This window comes from Bradysia coprophila, unplaced genomic scaffold (genome assembly GCF_014529535.1).
Source record: "Bradysia coprophila strain Holo2 unplaced genomic scaffold, BU_Bcop_v1 contig_350, whole genome shotgun sequence".
In the NCBI taxonomy this organism is placed as follows: domain Eukaryota; kingdom Metazoa; phylum Arthropoda; class Insecta; order Diptera; family Sciaridae; genus Bradysia; species Bradysia coprophila.
The window spans coordinates 12,111,223-12,138,130 of record NW_023503608.1 but is presented as its reverse complement, the minus strand read 5'-3'; the positions used below and the strand labels follow the sequence as shown (position 1 = coordinate 12,138,130).

General features: G+C 33.5%; 2 protein-coding genes across 2 annotated transcripts in view; both read left to right on the top strand.

Moving 5' to 3' along the window:
• The first annotated feature begins 2,287 nt into the window (after positions 1 to 2,287).
• Positions 2,288 to 4,497, top strand: LOC119081049 (arrestin domain-containing protein 17). The gene is made up of 3 exons (XM_037189754.1): positions 2,288 to 3,399; positions 3,527 to 3,895; positions 3,958 to 4,497. The coding sequence occupies exons 1-3, from the start codon at positions 2,956 to 2,958 to the stop codon at positions 4,153 to 4,155; spliced, it is 1,011 nt and encodes a 336-aa protein (XP_037045649.1). The 5' UTR covers positions 2,288 to 2,955; the 3' UTR covers positions 4,156 to 4,497.
• Positions 4,498 to 16,864: 12,367 nt separating this feature from the next.
• LOC119081048 (nuclear factor interleukin-3-regulated protein) overlaps positions 16,865 to 26,908 on the top strand; it is a 30,678-nt gene continuing 20,634 nt past the window's right edge. The window contains exon 1 of the mRNA XM_037189752.1: positions 16,865 to 17,226. Coding sequence (XP_037045647.1) covers positions 17,193 to 17,226 — 34 coding nt within the window. The 5' untranslated portion in view covers positions 16,865 to 17,192. The remainder of the gene's footprint in view (positions 17,227 to 26,908) is intronic.

The window sequence follows — 26,908 nt, the reverse complement described above, 5'->3', positions numbered from 1 at the left end:
ATAGTAATAATATTTATAGAAATTTAAGTGGAAAAATGAAACGTAGTTTTAAATAATTTTCAAAATTGTAATTGTACAACTTATACACAATAAAATTTCAAAATAAAGAAAAATCCACAAAAAAGGTGTTGCGTTTTCTTTTTTGTCTATGTAGTTTGCCCCACCCAAGTAGTATAAGAAACTTTTTTCTCGTACTCAAAATCCATCATTTATTCCCTAGTTGAGCTAAGCAACATTTTTTCGAGAGAAGTTCGTGAACATGAGATTTTATTGCCGGGAGATTGAAACAAAATCTTTTACTTCGATATAGTTTTATGGTCGCTATCGGTAACAGATGACTACCACCAAAGCACCTAGCAGGGTAATAGAAAAAAATAAAGTAGTACTTTAATCGAAGTATGTTTCCATACCTTTTCTGTCTTAATGTCATTGCAAAATTACCATTAAGGCTGCTAATGGTATTAATGGTATCACAATACTACTCTATTTGACGTGTAAAAATCTCTATTACCCTGCTAGGTGCGTTGCTGCTACCAAGCACATTCAAAATGTTCCATGCCGAATTTTTTAATTAAACTTCTAGGTAAGTAATTTTGACATCCGAACACCGCGCGTATGTGATAATTTATTTTATCGCATACGCGGTGTGATTCCCTGAAAAAATTATTCACCTAGGATATATAAACAAACATTATACTTCTGTAAATTGTCAAAGTGCGATAAAAAAGAATATGCACGTATGACAAGCCGTTTCGGCAAGCCTCGACCGCTTTGTCATACGTGCATAATATTTATTATCTGTCTAGAACGATAATCTCGAGCTTATCCCTCTAGTGAGTTTTTGTTTATCTCGATATATCTGTTCTCGACAGATAAAATATGATATGCACCTATTGCCAGACTGTTATTTTGACGTGTAGGCATTATGACCCACGCCTTCGGCTAGGGCAATAATGTCCTACACGTCAAAATACCAATCTTGGCAACAGGTGCATAATATATAATAGATACCCAATGTCATGTGGAACGTGTGGAAACGCGAAAATACGGTGTAACAGCACTGTACCGACATTAACGTTTGATATGTTTTTCATGATTCGCTGGTATTCTCAAAAAATGTAATAGAAGTTCGGGCCATCTGTGGTGAGATACCAAAAACATTTTGTGAAACACAAGTAAATCATAGTCAGCCATTTAAAAAAAGGATGCCATTGGTATCGAAGTCTTGTGCTAGGCCGCGCATCTGAATGGCATTACCCCAACATTATATTTACCGTGGTTGTAATCACATCATATTCCAAAGGTACGAGTAAAAAATGTGCTGATGAGAATGTTTTGGAATTCTGGTAATGAAAGCCGGTATTGTTTTGGCTTGTGTGTTTACTCTACTCGCCTTCGGTTCGCACCGCAAAGCTCGCACTCGAAAATTACCATATTAATCCCACAGAACCAGTGCGCAATTTCACGACATAATGAAGAATCGAGATTCACCTGTTATCGATAACGACGACAAAAATAATGACAAGTTCTGGCTAATATGGTCCTTTATATGGTTAAATTTATGTTAAAAAATTTGAAGTACAAGATTTGAAATAAACCGATTAAAAATACTTTAATCAATGGAAGTAACAGAGTCGTTAATAATCCTTGTCGTCTGTAACAGGGTATAAAATCTGGAACGATTTTCCAAGTCATACTTTTACTCGCAGCAAATCACCGATTACTCGGGTTGCTGCTTCAGAATCCGATTCATCTAAAGAAGTTGAGGGCTTGCGCCGACACCTTCTCACAAAGGAAGCGATAACCGAAACGGAATTGTACCGTCAGAATTGATAACTTCGACAAGTTGAAGAATCGGCAAGTGGATATAAATCGACACAACGATACCAGTCGTTAGTATTTTGTGCCCGCAAAAAGAGTTATCCCGCCACCGAATCAAATCCCAAATCCACAAAGTCAATTACCAGCGAAAAAACTCAGGCCGCCGTTCCAACGATATTTTAAAAATTTTCGCTATGTCAATACATATTATGTAGAAAAATATGAAGAAAAGTCCAAAAAAATGTATTAAGCGTAGAATTCTAGCCTGTGATTACCACCTCTGTTCCAAAGACTCAATCCATGCGATAAAATGAACGAATAAAACCATAAAATCATCATCAAGCAATTTACCTTTGAATGTTATACCGTAACACCTTAACATCTACCATCTCTCTTTTGTTTGTGTGGCTCTTCGTAATGTAACAATTTTCTACCATTACCTACTACATGGACACGAAACGAACTCATACCACACAAGACATGGAACATATGAACAACTATAATTTTGAAGGTGCGCGACTTATAATAAGCCATTGATTTTTTTCGTGGTTGTGTTGTTAAACGAGTTAACTGTGTGATTTTTCGATGAAAAAGAAATGTTTTTGACAATCACATCTTTCTAGTGGCTTTTTCTCCAGTGAATGACTATCGTAGTGAAATTTTCGAGACAAAGAATGATTTGAGAAAATTCATATTCGTGTTGCACAATCAACAGGTGTGCCGTGTAACAATACTATATGATACTGTGAAAATTGTGATCGTGCGTTCGATGTATACAACGTACAAGTGCTGAAAAGTGTTATGAAACAATAAAATTAAAATTAAAATCAACTGTATCTCCATTGTCAAACGCATAAATCGCGTGCATTTGTCTATTAGCACAGGAAATTGCTTGGCTTTGATTGTAGTATTATGTGGGCTCAGTGAGCTAGCTCTCAACAAATATTACATTATTTATAAAAAACTTGTGACCTTGTCGAACCATACATTGATTCAATCGATATTAATGTTAAAACCAACTAATTCTCTGTCTCGCCTCGCATAAATTAAATAGTTTTCAATTTGTGGAATTTGTCAACTTTAACATTTAAAGTGCATCGCTAACGCAATATCCGATTAAGTTCTATCGACAACATGCCGCGAAAATTGTTGAAGTTTCTGATTTTGTTCGATAATACCTCGTTGTTGTACTTTCCTGGCCAATTTCTATCCGGTCGCGTTCTACTGGAACTACAGGATGATACTCCAGCACTGGGTCTTCATTTTCATGTCGTTGGCGAAGGTGTCGTCCGGTTGCGATCCGTAACTTATGATAAAGAGAATTTTATCGATTTTCGAATGAAATTGCTCGGCGACAACGATCAGGGACCGTCGGTACTATCGCCAGGAATTCACAGTTTCCCATTCAAACTGGGTCTTCCGCTGGGGTTGCCGTCAACATTTTTAGGGCGATATGGTTGGATTCAATATTATTGTAAGGCAGCTCTGCGTGAACCGTCCGGTCTGATTCATAAAAATCATCAGGTGTTCATCGTTATGAGTCCAATCGATTTGAATTTGGAACAATCCGTACTGGCGGTGAGTATTTTTTTGGTATATTCTGGACAGTTAGCTTGGTGAAGTGAAAATACTAAATCACATCACTTACGGCAATGACTAGATTTTTAATTACTGGAAAAACTTAAAAAAAAATATATTTTTACAGCAACCCTTCAAGTGTGACGTCGAACATCGACTTGGTATGGCCTGTGTTGGCGGTGGTGTTGTCAAATGTAAGGTAGCACTAGATAGAGGTGGATACGTTCCTGGTGAAAGCATATCAGTCAGTGCCCATGTAGCGAACGGTAGCAATGTAACGATAAAGAGCACTAAGGCTGCCCTAACCGAAACGATCCAGTACCTCGCCCGGGGAAAAGTTATCCATGTCGAAAAACGTGAATTGGCTGTTATTGCACGAGGTAAAATTCGATCTGGCGGCCATGATGAATGGCAAAACGAAACGTTGTACGTTCCACCTTTGCCGCCAACTAATCTGCGAGGATGCCATTTAATCAAAATACAATACGATGTGTTCGTAAGTGTTCGAAAAATTATAGACATTCTTTGATTGCTCAAGTTCCTTTTTCCATTTTTCAGTTTACCATTGAACCGAAATCTATTGAAAAACAAATAAAGCTTCAACTGCCCATTATGTTAGCCACATATCCGTTCCGGAATGCAAATTCTGACATTACAAATACCTGGCCAGAGTCAGTACTTAAACCGGAAACACATTATCCTTCAACATTGCCCATATTTCGGTCTGACTTACATGATAGCACCGAGCATAGCTGAAATAAAAGACAACTGTTGGTTGAAGGCGATAACATTAAAATGTGGTGCTCGGAAAATTAGTTTTGGTCTTCGGATATTGTCGAACCCAGAAATAAAACACAAACATTTACGTTTCCAAATACGTAAATATAAAAAAAAATAAAAAAAAATATGTAACCAGTGTGGAGCAGAATGAATCTTTCCACATATATATACACATAATCCAGTCAAGGTCATTGAACACAACAGTGCCACAAGACAAATGTTTTTGTTAACGTAAAATATTGATAACCTAGATAATGTAACCATAAGAACCAATGTGCCTAATATTTTGTTCTATTAAAATTGCCATAAAACATCGTACTTATGGTTCATTGTATCCAGCATCCTACACTTCCTCCGCAGGTTTATTCATCAAATTTGTCTGGTCAGACAACATAGCCAGATGTTAACCAGACGATAACAATCAAAAAAGTATGGAAAATGAACACGTTACTAACTGACGGGCGGAACAATCAGAAAGTTAACACTCATAAAAATTTTACCAGATCTACTTTGTATCTACGATGAACTACAAACATAACAATCTAAAATGAATTCCAAACCGATTGGCCGTAATATCAGCGTAGCAGCTTCTAAATAGAACTCAAAACTTCATTTTTCAAAGCTTTTGCCCCTGTATATTGTAAAGGTGCAAAGACTTAACTTGACTTTACGTTTCGTTAACCTTTGTTTGCTTTATAGACGGGTATCCAAGAAGACTGCCCTAAAACCGTGTAGAATAAACAAGTCTCTCGTTTTTCATTTATTAGTCAACGCCTAACGTTTTACATTATTTAGCATACGTTGAGGCGATATAACAATACCTTATGCCATCTATAATTTGTTATTAACAGCGGAACTTTTTAACGAGCTTAAAATAACAAACCCAAACAACAAAATCAAAAGATGTCGCTTTCGGTAACGATTTTCTCTATTTCTAACGACCTTCCTAGCGGAATTCATGTTAATAAATACCAGCCAGACACAAAACTAAGCGATGAGTAGTGGATAGAGTTATATGATGAACGAAAAAGAAATATTTTGACAAGTGCCCCAAGACAAGAAAAATTCAATTACACGAATGGAATTTTGAAAACCGTCACAGTTTCTGTCTGTGTGTTCTACTTGAGTGTTTGATTTCTCCATATAAAAATACACGCAAAATTCAGAAAAAGTCAGTAAAGCACAAAACGGAAAATGTGTCGGTTTTCAAAATTCCGTGTGTGTATTTCGTTTCGAACATTCGGCGATATTTTAACCAAAGAAAGGAAGGAATATATTTTGTTATTGTGATGATGATGTTAAGGGGCGATTATTTAGAAAATCTAGACATTTCCAGTATTATCTTGAACACTTTTTAAAGATAATAAAAAAGAAAATAATTAGAAGTTGTACTTCAGTGGTGCAGCAATAATACAGCTCTACTTAACATAATTATTAGCTTATTGTACAATTTATCATTGTGAAATATGGACATTGGTGATTGGGACTTCTGTCGGAAATAGCCGCAGTCATCTGATAGCGACAACCACAACCAAAATAACAGCAAGCTTTGGATGACATCGTCCTATATAGTTAAGTGTATGTTAAAACTAACGAAGTAACAGATTGATTGAAACGTATTGCTGTTTGGAAAGTGTCTTTCTATGACTATCTTAACATCTGAATTCAATTAAGTTTTCGCGAGTTTATGTAAGGATGGTTGACTTTTTGAACCGTTCGCAGACAGCAATATTTCTATATTGGATCTATTACTTCATGTAATCTATGTATTTTTGAGGGATTTTTGTCAAATTGTTTACTTCGTTTACTTCGTCCGTAACAGGTTAAATTGTTCTGTCTCAATAAGTCGGCGTATATCAATTCCAAAATTGGATGCGATTTAACATCATTCGTACAGCTATGTCTTGCACTAGTTGATCTAAGAACAATCTAAGCAATAATTACTGGAAACAAATCAATTCAGGTAATTAAAAAAGTAAATAACTGAAAATTACGAAATTAAAATAGTTATTTGCTGTAAAAAAAAAGTTCTCTCCATCTATATTGCCTTTAAAAAAAACGTAAATGCTACGGTCTATTGAACTGACTGTATAAAAGTTACATCGGCACAATTTCTTAGCATTATGTGTGAGAAAAGAGAAATGTCAAGTTTATTGTGATTACAAAACATTATCTCTATACATCACGGTATGAGTGAATAAAACTTGTAATTTATGGCTTTCGTTGGTTAATTTTATAGAGCAATGACAAGTCACCAATTGCATTTGAGTTCATGATTTAAAGGTAATCTTCATTCATTTAATAATTAACGATATGCTTAAAAAATGCCAATCATTTCACATTATCACATTGGTGCTTGTATGCCGGTATATGTCCTTCCGAAAAAGCTTTAGAGTTCACGATAAGTTCAATGGTATTTTTAAAACAATCAGTGATGCCTCATTCGTCTGCACATCACAATCAAATTTGCGGGTACTTTTCTGTTCCACCATTTCATCTTGCATGACTTTAAATATCATGAATCGAAGAGCTAAATAAATCGGAATAAGAAACATAATGAATATAAAAAAAACCCGCACGAAGTAACGATTACGATTTTCTTGAACACATAGCTGTATTTCGCTTGGATTATTACCGCACATTATAGAAAACGGTAACTTTCTCCTCTGATCTCATTTCAATTTCTTTCAGTTTTGTAAAGACGCTGTTTCGTTGTCGTTGTAAATGCTTAATGTATGTACATACTTACTTACGCTCTATAGCAAAACGTCTTTCAGGTTCTTTTCTTTCATTTATTTATTCATTTCTTGCATTTCATATCAACTTTTAATGGTAATATTGTTGTTTATTAGAAAATTACGTTTTAGTTGTTCACTCGGTCGTTCATTTATTATAACCTGATCGTCGTAACTGATGTGTTATGTATTGGAATGGTATGGTGAATAATAAGGTTACGGAGGAATTATAAGCGCTGTTAAAATATTTTGGTATGGTATTTTAAACTTATGGTTCGCTCTTCGATATTCTTGTTGATGTGCAGCATTAATATAGCATAAAGAAAGTGGAACAAATACGAGCCTTGGCGCATATCATATAATATACATTTCATAGAATCCTTCCATGCGACATCTTAGATGCTTAATTTTTATTTGATGGTTTTTAGGCAAAATATTGGTAAATTGAGATTATAAAAGTATTTTTTTTTCTTTTTTACAGTATTTAAGACGCTGCAATATTTTCAAAATAATTAAAATTACCTTAGGCAGAGGCATCACTGCATTTACTTATAGTCTATAGGTCGTTGTCCTAATTTGTATTTATCATTTCACTCACAGCATACATATCAGCAAATTTATTGTCGCAAATGTTTAGATCAAATGAAGTAATAGCATTTGATCTAAACATTTTCAAGTGATTGATTTCAAATCTTCTACTTTATTTTTTTGCTACGTAATGCCGGATAAATCATTGTTTGTCCTGTATATCTGAAGTTTTTATCTATAACAGATGATTTCCGTTCGTGACAAGTCACAGTTGATCCAATGCTGCTTCCTTATAAGGCCTAATTCTACTTATAGTTACACTCATTTGCGGTTGGCTAGTTAACCTATGCGGCAATTCATCTGTTATCAATAACGCCGACAAAAATAATGACAAGCTCTGGTTAATATGATCTTTTATATAGTAAAATGCATGTTAAAAAAATTGAAGTACTAGATATGAAATCAACAGATTAAAAATATGCTTGCCGTATGTAACAGGTTAATTGTTTAGCTCTCAAAGTGAGATTGCAATCTTATCCTTTGATCGGGTTTCAAAATTTGATGGTAACAGAAACAAATTTACAATCTTACCTAATCTTCTGACTGCAACCACATTGTTTTAACCAAACTTCAGTTTAGTTAGTTAGTTAGTTAGTTTTTGTCTAATTTGACACTTTCAGTTACAGTGTTCCACACTGTAAAGCTCAAATCGATGTAAATAACTTAACACACAGCATCTTAATACCAATTCAATAGAAATTGTGTCACCAAATACGCCGCCAGCTGCTGTGTTACGGACCTGACTGAATGACTAATGCTTTTTTTTCTCTTTACTTTATGCATATACTACATTTGGATATACACATTGCACATATGTTGCACATAGCTAACCATATAGATATAAAATTGGTGATGTTTTTTTATTCAACCGAACAAATACATTTCTAATAATTTTCTAGGTCAGAGAAATGCTTTCGAAAATATCAAACGAAACAACAATTACTATGTGGCTCCGATACGTAAAAAGTCTTTACAATAAATTATAATTTTCACTTAGGAAATAGAAATTGTGCACAAATTACATTTCTGCATATACACGAATGCGAAAATGTTATGGAACATGTTCATGAATTTTGTAATTTAATTTGCGATTTTAATTTTCTTTTATCACAAAAAGGATTTGATTAGTGGAGCGTTTGAGAGAAAAATTCAGTGAATTGAAAGAAAAATCAACAAAACGAGTGCTATGTCATTCGATTAAATGTTCTTACATTTTATCAGTTTTCATAGATCCCAACAGCAATGAATGCAAAAATTATAACTCGTAACGTGATTGAACTAGAAGATCAATCCTGGTTAAATCTCCCACATACCAATACCATGTTCATTCATACCAATTTTCCTATAATCGAATCATTTACAAAACTGCCTTCAAATAAGAAATATTGATCTCCAAACCACAGTCATTGAACTCTCTCGATTACCAAAATCTTCAATCGACTCAAATCATTTTGCTAAATATAAAGTGAAAAAAAAACTACAAGAAGAAATCTATTGAAACAACAGCGCTCATATACACAATATTAAATCGCCGTGACCTAGAAAATCATTACCAAAGAAAGTACATAATAACTACACCAACGTTAAACAATATTTTTTATATAATTTCACGTTTGCAATTTTACATCAGTGCCTCGTGCATGTTTTTTGTATATCTTTTTAATGTAGATTGTTTATCAAAGGCAGCAGAGAATGAATAGTACATTTTTTCTTCTCTTTTTTGGTACACGATTGTCAGTTTATTTAGGCGATTGTTACCTTACTCGCAATGAGTCTTGTTAAAGAAAATTGTAAATTTAGGCCAAAATGCTTCGATTAATGCATAGAACAGTTATAAATTGAATTTTCGTGGGACGACGTCGGAATTTGGGATGTTCGAAAGGCGCGTTCCTATCTGATGGAACAGTCTGCTTGAAAACGTGCTTACAGAGGGAAAAAAATTGGAATTTTTAGTTATGTTGGGTGACGTGGTGACGTTGAACGTTTTGTGCTTGTCTACAGGTCCGTTTCATAGATTCGTATGTAAAATGTTCGATTATGTATTCAGGTCTGCGTAGCCATTCATTCAATAATATTTTTAAAGAAAGAAAGAGTAGTCGTAGATTGATATTAAATTGTTATAACAGAGTCAAGTGCTATTATACACATTTTAGCTTCTATACGCTATGCAGTAACTGTCGCTCCAATGAAATATAAATTTTTTGTAAGAAAAGCACATATTTCCTTAGAATTAGCAAATATTCATAAATCTTGGTCCCCAAAGGTTAAAACCGTGTTGAAGTTGTTGGGTTTGGGATATATTTCTAGTGTTTTCCACTTCAACTATCAAATAGATGTGTATTGAAGGAATAAAACACGTGGGCCTATAACCTGTTTTGGATTACATTGAAGGTAAAAAATATCACTCGCATATCACCAGTCCATTATTGAGTTAACTTCATTTTTTGACTTCAAAAAATAAACATTTTGTTATATAAGACTGCCTAGGTCACAACTCAGCGCTTAAACGTTTTTTTTTTCGATAACAGATGGCAAATGAACCTGTTAAATTTTTATCGGCGTTGATCATAAATTAGGCCAACAGATTTTTAGTTCACTTGATGACAGGCTCAACTTTCAAATATCAACAGCATCTAGAATAATTGAAAAACATGTTATATTGACAGACAGAAAATTGAGTTAAGTTATGTATCCTGTTTTGAGAGTTGGTATGGTTTGTGGTTTAACTATTGAAGTACTAGAATCTAGTTACTAGATAGTGGCTATGAGCAAAATTATAAGAAAAAACATCTCCCAAATCAGACCATATGAACGGAATCTACTTTTCTGCGAGTGGACTTCATATATGTGCGTTATCTTAGAAAACTCAGACACACAATCGATGATATTAGTCTACATCCATGAAATTTGTAAAGAATTACTGAATAAACATAAATACGTTTACCAAACAAAACATAGAAAGACATGAATATTGAGCATACTAACACGATGTGTAAAAAACAACAAAAAATTTTATCAATTCATGGTTAAATGTTACATCTAAACAATTTGTTCATGACTTTTATATCTGCATCACTATTTTATACTCAATGGAAACTTCCTACATAAAGAAATCGCGGTCACCAATGCCGGAGAAAGGTTGGAATAGCGTTTGCTGCAACGTATACATACCATCTATGTTTAATAAATATCAAAGTGGTTTTCTTCAGTTTTATTCGTTTACTATTCATCTAAAATGCTGTTAATTCACGATCAAATTCAAGTAAGTATCGTGACCCATTTGTAAACAATAAAACAATAATTATTTTTAAATACCAATGGTCAGATGTGTGGATAGCAAGATCATTGTTAAACATATTTTGAGTGATTCATTTTCAGTAAATGGTTCGGCTGATTCCCGCAATTGTTCTAACCACGAATATGTTCCAATGTGAGAACCGTTTTGTTGTCCAAAAAAAAAAGTTTCATTAGAAATCGAATCTAAATTAAAGCGCCCAACATTATAACATTGTTTGCCCTACATTAAATGACATGGGCGCTGTAATATTGAGTTTCTAATATCGTTACTTTTATGTACACTTACATGCGGCTGCATTAATTCACTCACATAATCTAAGGCCTCGTTAAAGTAAAATAATTTCTTATTTTATGATCACTCTCGTATTATACCTTGTACACCATTGCAATTTTATGCTGCAACAACGATACGATGTTGAAGATAATTATACCAACCTTTCCAATATTGTTTGTTACACTTTTCTTTCCATTTCTAATTTTTGAAGAGAAATGATCGTATCGGTTGCGCTAGATTTTAAATTCATTTTAATGAGATACGTTAACATTTTTACTGAATGGCTTTGAAATTATATATTTTATCTCAGCTGAAAACATGATGCCATTTCGTATAAATTTTGTAATTTTTGTTTGATTTGCCGTATTAAATATTTGAGAGGTGATCGTCTTTTATGGGCAACTATGGCATAATTAAGATATGGGGTCTGGCTCGAGATGTAACACAATATTACCAAGAGTGACATGATATCAGTTCAGAGGTGTCTTTGTCTTATACAATAAAAAAGTTTAGTTAAAAGGTTGTGTGTAAAAATCCAAAAAAGTAATGGAAGGAGGTTGAATGACTAATAAATTAAGAACGCTGTTAAATAACTTGCAGAATTACAGATATACGTAGGTGTGATGAACTTTAACCTTTACCGGTCGGTTGTATCATCTCTAGCGTCATTTTATAGATCAAAATGTAATTTAGACTCTCGACGTATCGAAGCTTTCACATACCAAATTAGATTGGTTCTTAGACATTCCGGACAGGGAGATTTCATTGATTTGCATGATTAATGGAAATAGAAACAAATAGCCACAAAAAATGTGTGTAATAGTCTGGAACCGGACCATCCCACACCGACAAATGAAGCTAAGGATTTTGTTTCAGTCTGTTGAAAATATTTGATTGTCTGTAAAAAGATGAAATTTCTTGCCAATCCTCGGACATTTATTGTTCTTTCATTCTGGTCCGAGGATTGGTACACTTACCTCACTTTAACACTTTAACACTAGACAACCACGACTAGAATAAGCGATGCCCTCTGCTAAGTGTTTCCTTACATATCTAAATGTATTGCCACTTAAATATTTAAGTGATAGATTTTGTATCAAACGCTATGAAATATTTATACAAATGAAGTAACAGATTTCATGATTTTGTTATCATACGCCCACCATTTCTTAAAGGTAAGCAAACCATTCTAGCACGATTTTCAGAAACTTGATGATTCGAGACTCTGTCTTTTTTTCTTACAATTTGGTTTCCAATTTCATTTAACAGAGCGTGTAGGATATCGAACTATTTTTTAAATGTAAGATTACAACTTATTTCATTTGCATTTGCCTCACAATGACACACACCATACCATTTGATATTTCAGATATAAATATCTCAATTTAAAAAAAATGTTCGTTGTGCATATATGCTGCTTGACAGTGAATTTTATTCAAATAATGAATAAAGATTTAACATTGAAAATTGCAGGAAGCACTTAATTCAATATTGTAATGCATCGTGCAATAATATAAATTTCGTTCTAAATATCTCTGTTCGCTCTGTTCTGTCGATTACGAGACTAAAGATGTGAGGAAGTAAAGTTAGAAATTGAGTAATCTGAACCAGTGCTGTAATTTTGCGTCGATAGAGAAAATTGGCATGTGTAGCACAAGTTGTAACAAATGTAAATTGCAAGAAAAAAGAAATAGGAGCGCCAATGCAGTACATTAACTTGTCAGGGTGTGATTTATTTATGTGAGCAGAGCTCTCCCGAAGTATTAATTGATTAAGGTGTAACTGCGTTATACAATAAAACGATGACTTCGTAGAAATACTGGGATAGAAAATGGAAATTTGGCATGTTTTCTCATTTGGGAGTTGTTGTTTATAATTGATTCCACAACATATCAGTTAAACAAATGAAAATCTAGAATTTTATTTTCTAAACTTTAGTTAGGCATTGCCTAATGGCACGTTATCGCAACAAGAACGAAATAAATAAAAATAAAACAGAGGGATTCTTTTGAAACGCCGCCTACCAAAATCGGACCCATTTCGCCTGGGATTGATATATACATGGTTTGAAAGGTCTTTGCCAGTAGACCTCAAAACAGGCCTCACACGGTCTCTAGCCACACCTGGTTGCTGGTTGAACATCTCCGAAGTTGGTAAAATGGTGATTTTTATCCGAATTTTTTGGCCGTCATAAACGATCGTCCCGGGCGAGAGTGGGCTCGTTGGAAAGCTGAGTTCAAGTAGTTTCGGGTCATGCCTAGTTTAATTTAATTCATTGATATTTGCAGAAATCTGCAAGAAAAATTTTCAAAATCTGTGTGAACTTTAGACAGGTCTGGACTGGTATTGATGACGCTTACTGGGAACCTAACATGCTAGTCGTAACATACATTGTCTAAGCTTTCCATTGATACCCCATTTGCAGTGCTGGTGATTGCTGGCGAGTTTTACGAGTAGCGGTTGTGTTAACATAAAATTCTGTTATGTCGGCAATCACCAGCAAATGGGGTATCAATGGAAAGCTTAGACAATGTATGTTACGACTAGCATGTTAGGTTCCCATTAAGCGTCATCAGTACCAGTCCAGTCCAGACGATCGTTTATAACGGCCAAAAAATTCGGATAAAAATCACCATTTTACCAACTTCGGAGATGTTCAACCAGCAACCAGGTGTGGCTAGAGACCGTGTGAGGCCTGTTTTGAGGTCTACTGGCAAAGACCTTTCAAACCATGTATATATCAATCCCAGGCGAAATGGGTCCGATTTTGGTAGGCGGCTTTTCAAAAGAATCCCTCAAATCTAGATTTTCAATGGTTAAACAAATTTTGTACGGATTCATTTGCAAACCACAACAAAAAAGAAAACATGTCGAATTGGTTACATGTATCACCGTTTGATACCAAATCTTGTACTTCTCTAGTTAAATTATATGTTTTGCAATATAAGAGAACATCAACTTGAACTCATCACTTTTGTTTTTTTTTTTTGCCGTAATCGATAACAGATGACCATTGTTTCTAATCGGGGTGTATATTAATCTTGTTTATAGCTGAAAAGGAAGAGTTTTGACTTCAATGCAATACTTAACTACAATAGCAAAAACGACGAAATTAGAGCTTTGCATTAACTGAGGGTGATTTTCGGAAAATTAACTTTTTCTGTCCTCATCTTTCATCAACCAGAAAGAAATATTCTTTACGTTCCCCATCTGCATACGCGTACAGCATTATCCAATCACTGCTATATAAACTTACTTGACAAACAAATTGAACGCAAAGAATAAACATCTTTTGTATTATTTTTTTAATGTTATGAGTTTACAAAACGTCTGCTTCAAATTTATATTTTCTTATTTACGAAAATGTATATAAAAAAATGTAGGTCAGTGTTTTATAATATCATTTCCAAGCACCGAAGAGATAAAAAAAAATGTATATTACGTATGTACTTAGACAGCACATTAACGAAGAAATAATTAATCTTTTTCGAAATAGAACAAACAGTTAAACAACGAAGAAAGTTAAACAGTTGATAAGAACAAGAATAACCAGGACACTTTAACTCACATTGCTAATCAGCGTATTGTGTTGTATAAATTTTGTCTGATCAACAACGCTTCAAGCTGGCCTTTTTCAGTCGCTTATACTACACTATTCCAGTTGATGAAAAATTCAACTTAGTTGAGACATCCGTTTTTTTCACTGTTTTTTGAATTAATTCGGTTTTGAAGCCAGTTCCAAAAATTGGCAGAGCTAATTAGGTACATGAATAATATAATAGGTAAAATTTGTACTGTTTTTTGAATGTGATTGTGATTGTGACACGGGGTGTGTGGAGAAGATACTTAAAAGGACTTTTTTTGCAAAGCTCTATTAGTAAATGCTGCATTAATACCAATACTTCTGGATCGTTTCCATCAATCAAATGTCATACCCGGTTCTGGTTCAGTAAAACGCCACATACGAACAAGTGTATCGAAGAATTCTTAGAAAATTTCTTACGTGATGCATTTGTTGGTTACGTTAAAACCATCATAAAAGGTGCACATTCTACAGATAAGTATGTACACTACACATATCCAGGCCAACCACAACGGTCTGTTGTCCAATACAATTGTTACGCAATTTCCGAACAGAAAGACTTCTCGTGATAAAATATACTTTTTTTTTCGAACACAAAGAACATTCATTTCAAAATCATTGCTCACACCGCAACGCAATTGTAAGACGGAAAGAATTCTTTCTCTCAAATTTCTTTCGTTTTTTGTTCATACAGCTACGTACAGCACGCCACCATCAGGCGAGATCCACATTGAACATATTTTGCACCGAAAGAACATGTATACACGTTTGTTTGGATTTTAAAATACGAAAAATGATGGAAAATGTGGGTTATTGGGTCGAACTGACTTAATGAGTGTGTTGTTGACGATTATGTGATGGAAGTGTTTCTTTCATTTATTATTTTACCGTTGATTATTTCTATATGGTTCATGGTGATGGGCGTAATCATTTTACATCATCGAATGGGCCAGCTATATGGAGAGATACAGCTTGACATCAACAAATTCTATGAAAATAAGCTTTAGTCAGGTTTTGACGTTGACAGAATGTTTTAAAGGCGCTTGTGCCGACAGAACTGGCTAATTCTGCTATTTTTATTTACTTTTTACGGATATGTAATAAATAGGATAAATTTAGTAACAAACATGAAAGGCTTGAAACAGGTTTCATGAGGCTTGATTCTGTTTGCAAATATTATAAAAAGTATCAACCAAATAGAATGGTGGTGATTTGTATACGTATATTGAACTTTATACCGTCCGCAATGCACCTTTTCAATAAATTTTATATTTGCATAATATCAGAGCTTTTCATTAGTGACAAGTATACCATTAAGGCGGTTATTACACATACAATCTATTACTTGATTTGATATAAATACCTTCGACTTTCGGTAGTCACCTAAAATGGGCTTTTATTTCGTTTGTTTTTGCAAGTATTTTGCTATAAAAGACGACGCCACGCAGAGGAGAATTATGGGTTAGTTTACTTGTTTTACTTGAGAGGTAAATTAATCCAGAATACGAGGGCTGCCCTTTATATTTCTGGCCTCGGGTAATTCTAATGCCTTCCGATGTCAGTCTGGGTGTGTTAGGAGAAAACTTTGGACCTTTTCAGGAGGAACTGCCACTATGACAACAATTAAATGTTTTTTTGGTCTAGTCACAGGGGCCATTCTCTTAAAGGCCCCCACTAATTTTTGATGTTTTGAACAATTGTGTGGCATACTTGTATCAAAATGGTGAATTTCACGCCTAACTGGTGATATATTCAGACTTTTTGTCCATTACAAATGGCTTATAAATTATATAAAACCACCTGAAAGGTAGGGCAAGGTAGGTTTAGTCCCAAACACACCGAGATTCTAAAAAAGCTCCCTCAACATAATCGTACATAAAATGTTCAACGCATTTGAAGGCTCGCAACGTTTCATAATTTGAAATTTTACTGCAAAAACGCTTTACTACAAAATGAGAGCATTTAAATCACGACACATTGTTGCATTACTTGGATTACATGTAATGGACTTTTCCTACATAGATTACATTATAAACGAAGAACGAACAAAATAACTAAAAAAAAATCTGAAGTAAGTCTCTTGTGGAGTGAGTAATGATTGCTGATATTTTTGCTATGTGTCTTATTCTTTACATCGTGCTGTAGTGGAAACATGCGCGCGCCGCTTTGAAACACTCATAATATTTTTGAATTGTTCATATTGCAGTTATTCGTTGATCAACATCGCGCAACAGCGGAACGAAGTATACACGAACAGAAAAAAACGGTTTCCTTTTAAAAATTCAAATTTGGTGGAAGTGAGATGATCGTTTTGGTAAAAAAGTGCTGTTGATTTGATGACAGTTAAGAATATTATGAAACTATTGAAGACGTTAAATTAATTGAAGAAAATAACGCATTGATTAATGAGTGTGTGTTGTTAAAATTATAAATTTTACAACAAAAATAAAGGATAAAATAGACAACCCGGTGCATATAAAAGGATAATAACTTCACCTGCAACAGAGATCATTTGAATTGCTGACAATTGTTCAAAATGCTGACAGATCCAGGTGTATTTCCATCATCAGGTAACTATTTTGCTGTTTAATTTTCATATTTTAAATAAAATAGGCCGAATCGATTGATAGGATTGATTTGCAAATGTATGTGCCAATTTCATGTTGCTACCATACATTTTCGATAGATATATATGTCATCTTGTCCATACCATTCGATTTCTTTCTCATAGCGAAATGCACATTATTTAATACCACAAAAATGAGAAAATCATTGTCAAGTTGAATGCCCGAAAACTAAGCCGCGCGCTCTTACATACACAAAACTCGCATACATTTGTATATTCAAATTGAGGTGAAGATTTTTTTTCTCTGTATTTTTCTTTCACTTCTTTTCTTTTATGCTTTCCATTATATTTCGGCATTTATAATAATTTTTGTTCGATTTATTTTCGCTTAAAAATATTTATATCTTTTTGATCGTTCATTTCGTTGGTTTTTTGTGTCAAACTCGAAGTTGAAGATCGTAACCGACATTTCAAATGTTTGAATGTATGTTAGGTGTTCGTTGATACGGTGAAGCTTCGAATAGATCTATTACTGATGATTATTTTGATGGAAACGTGACCTAGTAGAGAATGAATATGCTTTTAATGGTCGATTTTGAAGTAATTGTAGGACCGTGGTACTTTATGTGTAATAATGTTTAGATGTAAATTCTAGCGGTGATTCCCAACTAGGGAACGAAATTTTAGCCTCAACGTCCTTCGGCTATGATGTCCCTAAAACATTCCATTTTCATGTGTCATCAAAAAAAAAAAATCGAAGTAAAAGATTGTATATCACTAAACGGTATGTGGAACAAAAGAAGCCACAGTTTTAATTATTTAATGACATGCCCTTTGTAAATCTAAGTAGACCTTGTACCTTGCTACCAAAGTTATTGCTCAACCAAATTTTGCTTCTCCGCTACCACTCTCTATGCGATTAGCTGCATTTGCAATCCACAAATTTAGAATCTCAGTTATAAATATCTTCTCGCTACTATAATGTAGTGAGAAGTCACACTTACAATTTAATGACCTTTATATTGAATCCATATTCATTGTGAATGTTAAGACATTTCCGTACTGTCTTCTACGTACATTAACGCCGGATTGCATGTGAAGTGAATAACGTCAATTGAATTGTAATAGTTGAAAATGTGAAATCTTTACTTTCTTACACTGTAAATCAGTTTTATTAGACAATTTGCGCAAATGACGTATAATTTATAAGTCAACATATAATTTGGAAATTATAAGTAATCTTCCAGAACACCTTGTATGAAGATGTGACTTATAATATCCAACTTTTAAGTTAACTTACAAATTATACGTCATTTGTGCAAACTGTCTATATCATTCTTGCTTTTTTTGAGCGATTCATGTTCGAAAATGTGGATCTAAAAGCACGGAAAATTTCTCATGCATTCTGCACTTATCTTAAAAGTTCAAGGAAATATGAAAACTAATTTGACTTAAAACCAGGGGCCACTTCATATACGTAAAGACACTGAAAAAGCTTATCGAAAACCAAATGTGTTTTAAGTGACTTTTCGGTGTCCAATGTTACCAAACATACCATTCTATTTGTAGTTTATAATATTAAGTTCAAATAGATAAGATGACCCCAGAAATTGTGTAATGAAGCTGATTTATTTACGTAAATAAGTAAAAACTTTACTCTCATTTTCAACAACGAATTTAATATGTTCTTCAACTAAATGTTAGAAAATATTAGAAATTTTGCCTTGACCATCTTGAAGGCTGCCGGTGTTTCAATATTTTAATATTAGGTGTAAATGAAATGGCACAAAGGATGATAATTTATTTTTAATTCAAAAACACTTTAAAATAAATTTATGCAAACGAGTTAAAAATGATCTCTATTAAGTACTAGATTTGTAATTGTATCACAAGGCCGGTGGGTGAGTGACACAATACACATTGTTTTTTACAACACATATAAAGAGTGTTCTTTTCGCACCTTATGATGCTGAGTTGTTTCATTCTTTTTAAGCAGATAGTAACACAATTACACAGAGACTCTTCAGAGAACAAAAAATCTAATTTCCAAAACCATTTACAAACTAAAGGCATATAATCAATAATTCTGCTACTTCTTTGTTCTAACGTTTCTGTGAAATCTATTACTTCATTACTACACTACAGTAGTCTTTCATTTACCTTTATTTGTTGAAGCTCTCTCTTTCCCTTTCGAAAATATCCATAATTAGTTTTCAAAGAACAGTAGTCATGTTGTCTAACGATAACGTGAAAAATTTATTCTTTTCATAATTGATCTCCGCTATTTGTGTAACTTTTCTTGATTTCCATTAAATTTTAAAACATTGTGGACCGTCGTCGTGTGCTATTATTTCGGAGCACGAAGTTTTGCTTAGTCGCTATAAATTGCAATTTCGTTAAAAAAGGAAGTAGTTCAAGGAACAAACAATCAAACTTAAAGCCTATTCAATTTAGCTAAAACTTGCCAATTGCCCAAGACACCAGCAAATCTAAAGTTTTCAAACCCATTCAAAATTGCTGTATAATTATTTAATTATATTTTCATTTAAACCAAAAATTCTTGTTAAAATGCATAGTAAAATTGCAGTTGCATTGACCAATAAACGAATAAACTGTTCGAACATTGATCGATCACGAATTTTTTTTCGGTTGCAGTAATACAGTGTGCATACATTGAGGTTAAATACCTAAAAGGTAGACACGTCGTACGATAATTTGTATTTTTTAAGAAATTTTCAATGTGATATTACACCAGCATTTGGGTTCAATTGAGTTTTGGGGTTCGAAAAAAATGTGGTCATTATATTTGCATAACGAGACAGGATCAGTAATGTTCTGCGTTAAATCTGTCGGAAGACATACACGTAAACATGGTGAATGCAACATTGTGCTCAGACGTACATATGTACCTATCTGCTCTGTAAAACATTCTGTTTGCACAACATAGATATATAGACCTTTTATGCATTTTTCAAAGTCATTGATTCCAAAAATAATGACTCAACGCAGCGGGGTTTTAAAATCGAAAAATGTGCAAATACGTATTTTAAATTAAAGGCAAACATTATAGTGTATCTGTCTTCTGTAATGATGTGCTTTATATATATACGCGTATAGCAACAACATCAGAAAGTATTTTTACTTGAGCTTTTTTTGTATTTTTTATTTTCGAAAGAGTGCAATGCATTCAATCGTCTTCAATTTGAGGTGAATGTTATGTTTTCAATACGCCGCATTTCGTTCAACAGTTTGAATTATATTTTGTTCAATGCACCCGGAGAAAAATAATATTTTTACTCAAAAACTGATTTTGAAGCGTACTAATAGCATGCTCTTAATGTGGCCATTGTTTTTACAAGCTGTATGCTGTTACTGTATGCCATTCCATCTCATTCGATTTTTACACCACTGTGAAGAAGGGAATCTTTTATATTTTTAGAAATGATATCACGTTGATGCATTTCTGCAATCAAAATTCGATAGCACTTACCAATATTGCTTCCCCTCTCAAAAAGTTTTCGAAATTTTAAAAGAAATAAGGCAGAGCAACCATTTTTAAATATTGGTGACAGTAAATGCGTCATTACTGTCTCGCACAAAATCAGTTTTTCTAATTTCGCTTTGATCGATTTCACGCAATAACTACCATTTCCATGACCTGCTCCATTCAGAGAGTTGCTAATATGACATATTCCCTCTATCCGTCGAAACGACCCAGTCGTCATATTAGCATCTCTCTGGCTCCATTGGTATGTATTGTCGTACTGACTCGCTCGAAAATTTGTTGCTTTATGTGTGGGCCTTCGACCCGAATAACACACGCCAAAACAACGAATATCCAATCAAGACAGCAATGCACACTTCCAGATGTGGAATTATACAAAATTCATAGATTTTGAGGTTAACGAAATATAATATCTTCGTTCACAAATGACATCACGGATAAAACAACATACGTCCAGTATGTATATTCCTATGTATGACTTGTATATCGTACAACAACATGTCCGACGTATAATCATATAATCATAGTGACTATACGTCTCACATGCACGATATACATGTCAGAAGAATATACATATCAGAAGAATGGCAGAAATAAAGCTGTCTGCCAGCCATTTGATACATACTGGTCGTATGTTGTTTTTTCAGTGCTCCGGTGCTTCCCCTTTCATCATGCAAAAAGTTAGCACAAATCCGTAAGAACTGTCTCCGTGACCGCTTGACGTCATTTGTGAACAGTAGTCCCTTAAGGGCAGATTTTGCCAATAACGGTCTGTTGGGTTACAATTTTTAAGACTGAAAACTCTAGTTTCAAGAAAAAATCGTAGTTTCAGGCATTAGACTGATCCTTCCTCTATTGCCTCAAAGTGTTAAAAATTTCATCTGAGGTAACTGGTCATACAAAATTATTGCAATTGGCGGAGGTCTGCATTTTCAAACCCATGTTCTACGGCGATCTCCGCTATCAAAATTTTTTCTCCGCCAATAACGGATTTGTTCCATGGTTTTTTACGCTCTATCGTCTCCACCAAGTTTTATTCGTTTACCATAAAAACTCAGGCGTCCGCTGATAGACGATTTTACAGATTCTGAAAATTTACCACCAGCGAACCGCCGAGTTATGTGGGAGGACAACCAAAACTTTCGGGGATGGAAAGAGCCAGAAAAACTGTGGAACAAATCCGTTATTGGCAGAGAAAAAATTTTGATAGCGGAGAATAGCGACGAGGCTCTAAAGTTCAAATTCAACAAAATATGCCCTTAAGAAAGATATAGGATTTGTGGACACAACAGCCTTCCCTAGATAGCAAAATAAGTCGATAGCTCAGTTCATTAGGTTAACACTAGAAACTAAAATCTTATGCCTTAGACTAGTTACGCAAATGTTTTTTTTTATTTACACATTGCAACTCCATTAACTATTCGCGATACAAAGATAATACTCTACCTATTCCCTCTTATATAAAGTGCAGTGTGCAAAATGAAAATTTCCAGAAAATTTTTCATTTTAGCTCGCACAAAAAAAAAGCTGAACAAGATAAAAATACGAAAATAACAACAAAACAAACTTTAAGAAGAACGAACTGACAATAAAAAGAAAAAACGTTTGCCTAAGTGACCTTGCGCAAGTCACTGCACCATGGTAAGATCATGAGTATGCTGCACTCTGTGTATGTACAGTGTTGTTGGCCGCTAAAATGTGTTTTTCCAACTGCTTTGTGCACATTTTTAGCATTTATAAAATGAGGAATGATATAAGGCCTCCGTATTTCTGTATAATTCTCGATATTCGCTGTACGCAATTCCGAAAGGATCATCACACTTTGTATCATAAACACTTTTACATAAATATATTATTCTTGGATGGAGTCTCGTTTCTCTTTCCTTTGTGCGCAAATATTTTTATATAACACAAAAAATTATATATTTGTTGATTCATACATGTTACGTTACACCATACACATATTTTCGTATAGGATATTTTTCTTCCATATACAGAGTGAACCGTTTATTCTTTCTTTCTGTTTTCTGTCCATGCAAAATGTTCAGATTTTGAACATTGTTCGTAAGAATATTTTTAAAATGTTTATTTTGTCTTAACAAAATATATTCAACGCCCATGTTTTGTCCTAAATTCCGATACGATTGTGTAAGCAACATGTGCACAAACACCCTGTACGAAAATGCAAGTTTTGGTCGCAACGAAAAATTATTCAATTACGTGTTAACGAATTTATTTTTAGCGATGAATTTGCGTATTTTTTCTTGGTGTGGTACTTGACGCAAAAAAAAATGCTCGATAAAACAAACTAAAAACAGGCTTTGCATCTTAATGCGAAAAGGGAAATTATTTTTTTGCTCCATTTATCAATCTACTCTCCCTTTTTATTAAATATAAATATTCTGACGATATTGATATGATTCAATTCCGATTGCAATTTGCAAATCACTGAATTTGTTTCAGATATCGCAATAATTTAATGTTAAATGGTACTGCTTTATGCATTGAATGCCTTCCTAACCGGCGATTGTAACATTTAACAGACGTCTAGCGTAGATAGCTATTTTTCTAACAAGTTAGGAAGTGGGGTTGTTTTGCGCACTAGATGTGAGTTTGCCGATACGAGCGAAGCGATATTATAAATATATAAATATTTGCGCACGGAAATTTTCGTGGATAACTGCAATTGCTAACTAGATTGATGCTGAATATTATGAATATTTTCAACTTACAATAGATAAAACATTATTTCTATCGATTCTATTATTAATTTTGATGTAACCAAAATCTTTTACTTCATTTGTTTTAACATGTATAAGAGTACACTATGCTTCTCGTTTATTTTTGTCGTAATTCCAAGAACTTTTTTTTCCAAGAATTCAATTCTACTTCTTTTGTTCTAAAAACAGATGTTACTAGTAGTATTCGTTCGATTAAAAGTATGTAAACAACATTTTGGCAAGTTTGTTTTGTAAATAAATACATTATTAAGTTATGAAAATTGAGTACATACTACACGTAGCCAATTCAAAATTATCAGCTAAAGATCAGAATCCTCATCAAACTTTTTTAGTTTACTTTTCTGGCTTCGAATTTGAACCTGATATTGAAAGACTTCTAAAAAGGTCTATTGAAACGCTTATGATATTTGAAAAACACTTCTGATACGACACAGTTTCACAACAACATAGACGTCTAGTGTCTGTGACACCCTAATTAATGTACAATCGAGTTTACAGCCAATTACAATTTACATTGACATAAACACACATAAATCGACTCAAATAATATCGACTCACTTATTGCCCATTCAGCTGTTTAAAAAAAATGTTTTCAAATAATGTCATGTGTATTTTGTCTACAGCTTTCATTTGAAAATCAATAAAATGAAATTGCTTAAACAATCAATATTCTAACCAAGATGAATTATAAAATTGGATGTAGAATAAAAAATGATAATCCCAATTCAACGGAATAATGAGATTCGCTAATCGACGACAATGAATGTAGCTGTAAATATTTTCCGATCAAATGCAAATAAGATTAGTACGAAAAACCAGACGAAATTTTATTTTCTTCATAAAAACAAACCTTAATGTCTAAATAGCTAGAAATTAAAAATATTTTTTCACAAAAAAAAGTTCAATAGACACACTTGTGCAAGATCAACAAATTCAAGTATTTTTTTTTATTACAATACGCCACAGTTTTATATCATATTACACATTATATACCAGGCAGGTACAATCATGGTTCAACGATAACATGCAAAGTCAGTGCACTGACATTTTACCTGTGTGTGACAAGCGAAAATCGTACTTAATAAAATGAAATAACACACAAAATCGATATTTTGTACGTAGATGTTCTTATAGACATAATCGGTGGTAACCTTGATTGAGTTCAAGGCTAAAATATGGGTTTTGGAATGTTTTTTTTTCTCTTCTCTCGCTGTCGAATGCTGAAAGGATCGTCTTCTGCTCAATGTTAATATACCTACACATCCGTTTATAAGCAAATGACTGCATTCAGTTCGTTGATATTTGGACATGGTGTCATTATTAATGAGAATTTGGGCGAGGAATTTTGTGGGTGAAATTGGAGACATTGTGATAACAAATAATGTTAATGATACTGATGCTCCTGTTATCGACAGCGGCTACACGAATAAGTGAATAGTTCTGGTAATTTTATAGTAAAATATATCTTCAAATTGATGAAGTACTAGATTCTATGTAAATTTTTCATCGTGAAATTAAATAGTTTGAAATAAAACAAATTTTATATCATACACAAAACTACGGACGTTAAAAACACATGTCATAGTAATTTATAGGAATAAAAAGTGGAAAAATGTTGGTTGGTCCCAAACATACCTAAAACCAACAAATAACTTTCTATTCTGACTTCAATTCATCTGTTAATGACAACGCCGGTAACAATATACGACCAGCTCTGGCTAATCTGACTTTATACAGCAAATTTAAAGTTTAAAAAACTGAAGTAAAAGATTTTGCAGCAAGTTTTAAAAAATGTTTGATCCGAAAAAGTAATAGAATATCAAGAGGAGGAAAAATAATTGGTGGAAAGTATATAAGTAATGTATACAAATTGGTTCAATTTCTAGGATTCATTTAAAATGTTAGTTGAACAACAACAAAAAGTCTGTAAAAATTCCAAGAATTTTGTGATATTCCACGAATTGACTTGGTCGACTTACGCAGGCTTACCAGGCTATTACTCAATTGATTTAAAGTCACTGTGTAACATAGACAAAGGATGACATAAAGTTTAAAAATAAATCTTTTTCTCATTCTGAATAATATGCCTTTTTGTTGTTACCAGATACATATTAAACTCTCCGGAAATGCAATAATTCAAGAGTGATAAGGTCAAACACAATACACCAGACATAAAATTATTAAATACAACATTCTCTACTTTATAACAAAACGATTCATTAATATATAATAACAACACATCATATAAAAAAGGCAAAAAAATATTAATAAAAAAAAATTGTTTACTCACACAATGCCTCGCGCTCTACGTGTATAACACACAGAGTATAAGCGTTGAGCCCGTGATCGTACAATATACATGTAGCCGTATATTACACTCGTTTTCGTTGTTTTGTATCAATGATTCGTAATGCAATTGACCTTGTATGTTTGGCGGCCAAAGACTGCGCGTAAAAGTGTAATACATAATAAAAACACGGCGACTGATTCGGATAAACAACAAATTATATTCAGTTGAGATGTGTATTATGCACATTGATATGTGAATTTGGTTCGTGAACGTCACGTCCCTGTTAGACAAATTTTGATAAGATATTTGAAAAAATAATTTTTATTTCGGCATGATTCCATTATACGTATGACCAACCAACGAATTCTGTTGATAGATGCGATAAGTAGAATATTCCATTACGTTGAAGTTATGTTTGAAGACTTTTATGACGAAACCAGTTACTCTCCTTATACCTAATTCAAATATGATTATGGAACAATTGAGATCCCTATATCAAACAACTTTCTTATCAAGAATCTTCGTATTGTGCCAATCTTCCATAATCTTCCTTCTAGTTTCGCAAAACTTACAAACAACTTAAATAATAAAGCAATAAAGTCATAAACGGATAACGTTGTTGCTACGCAGTAAAGGATTACAAAATGCAACGAAGAAATTGTTATCATTTGTTCACTTCTATCGAAATCGGTAGACGGTGTAAAAACCATCCGCTAACAATGCTTGATAAGGTTTAACGACAAATGCACTCTTATTTTTTGCAAATAATTTGTTATAACAAAGACGCAGTGGAAGTTTTTTTTTCAACGCATTTGGATACTTAATCCATCAGCCAATTTATGGAAGCCAATTAAATAAAGACCAATCTTTATACGCCTCTAATGTCTACCACTCAAGACGAATCTAATTAATCTCTACATAAAGACGAGACACACGTAAAATCAGAAGCAATGCAAAGAGAGAACCGTCTCAATAGTCTTTTTTTCGTAGATTTTCTGTAACAAAATTATTCAAACGAGCTTTCAACGCTGAATAACGAATCGATTTTGATAACTATTGGTTCGGGGCAATATTGATTATTGAAATTTCCCTTCTTCGAATATCTCGGTATCGACGTTTTGTCCTAATTCATACATAACAAATTAATATC

What these genes read in the sequence shown, in the direction of transcription:
- LOC119081049 (XM_037189754.1), top strand. Translation starts at nt 2,956, where the DNA reads ATGCCGCGAAAATTGTTGAAGTTTCTGATTTTGTTCGATAATACCTCG. An exon ending in TGGAACAATCCGTACTGGCG is followed by an intron (nt 3,400 to 3,526) that starts GTGAGTATTTTT and finishes ATATTTTTACAG; the next exon opens with CAACCCTTCAAGTGTGACGT. An exon ending in AAATACAATACGATGTGTTC is followed by an intron (nt 3,896 to 3,957) that starts GTAAGTGTTCGA and finishes TCCATTTTTCAG; the next exon opens with TTTACCATTGAACCGAAATC.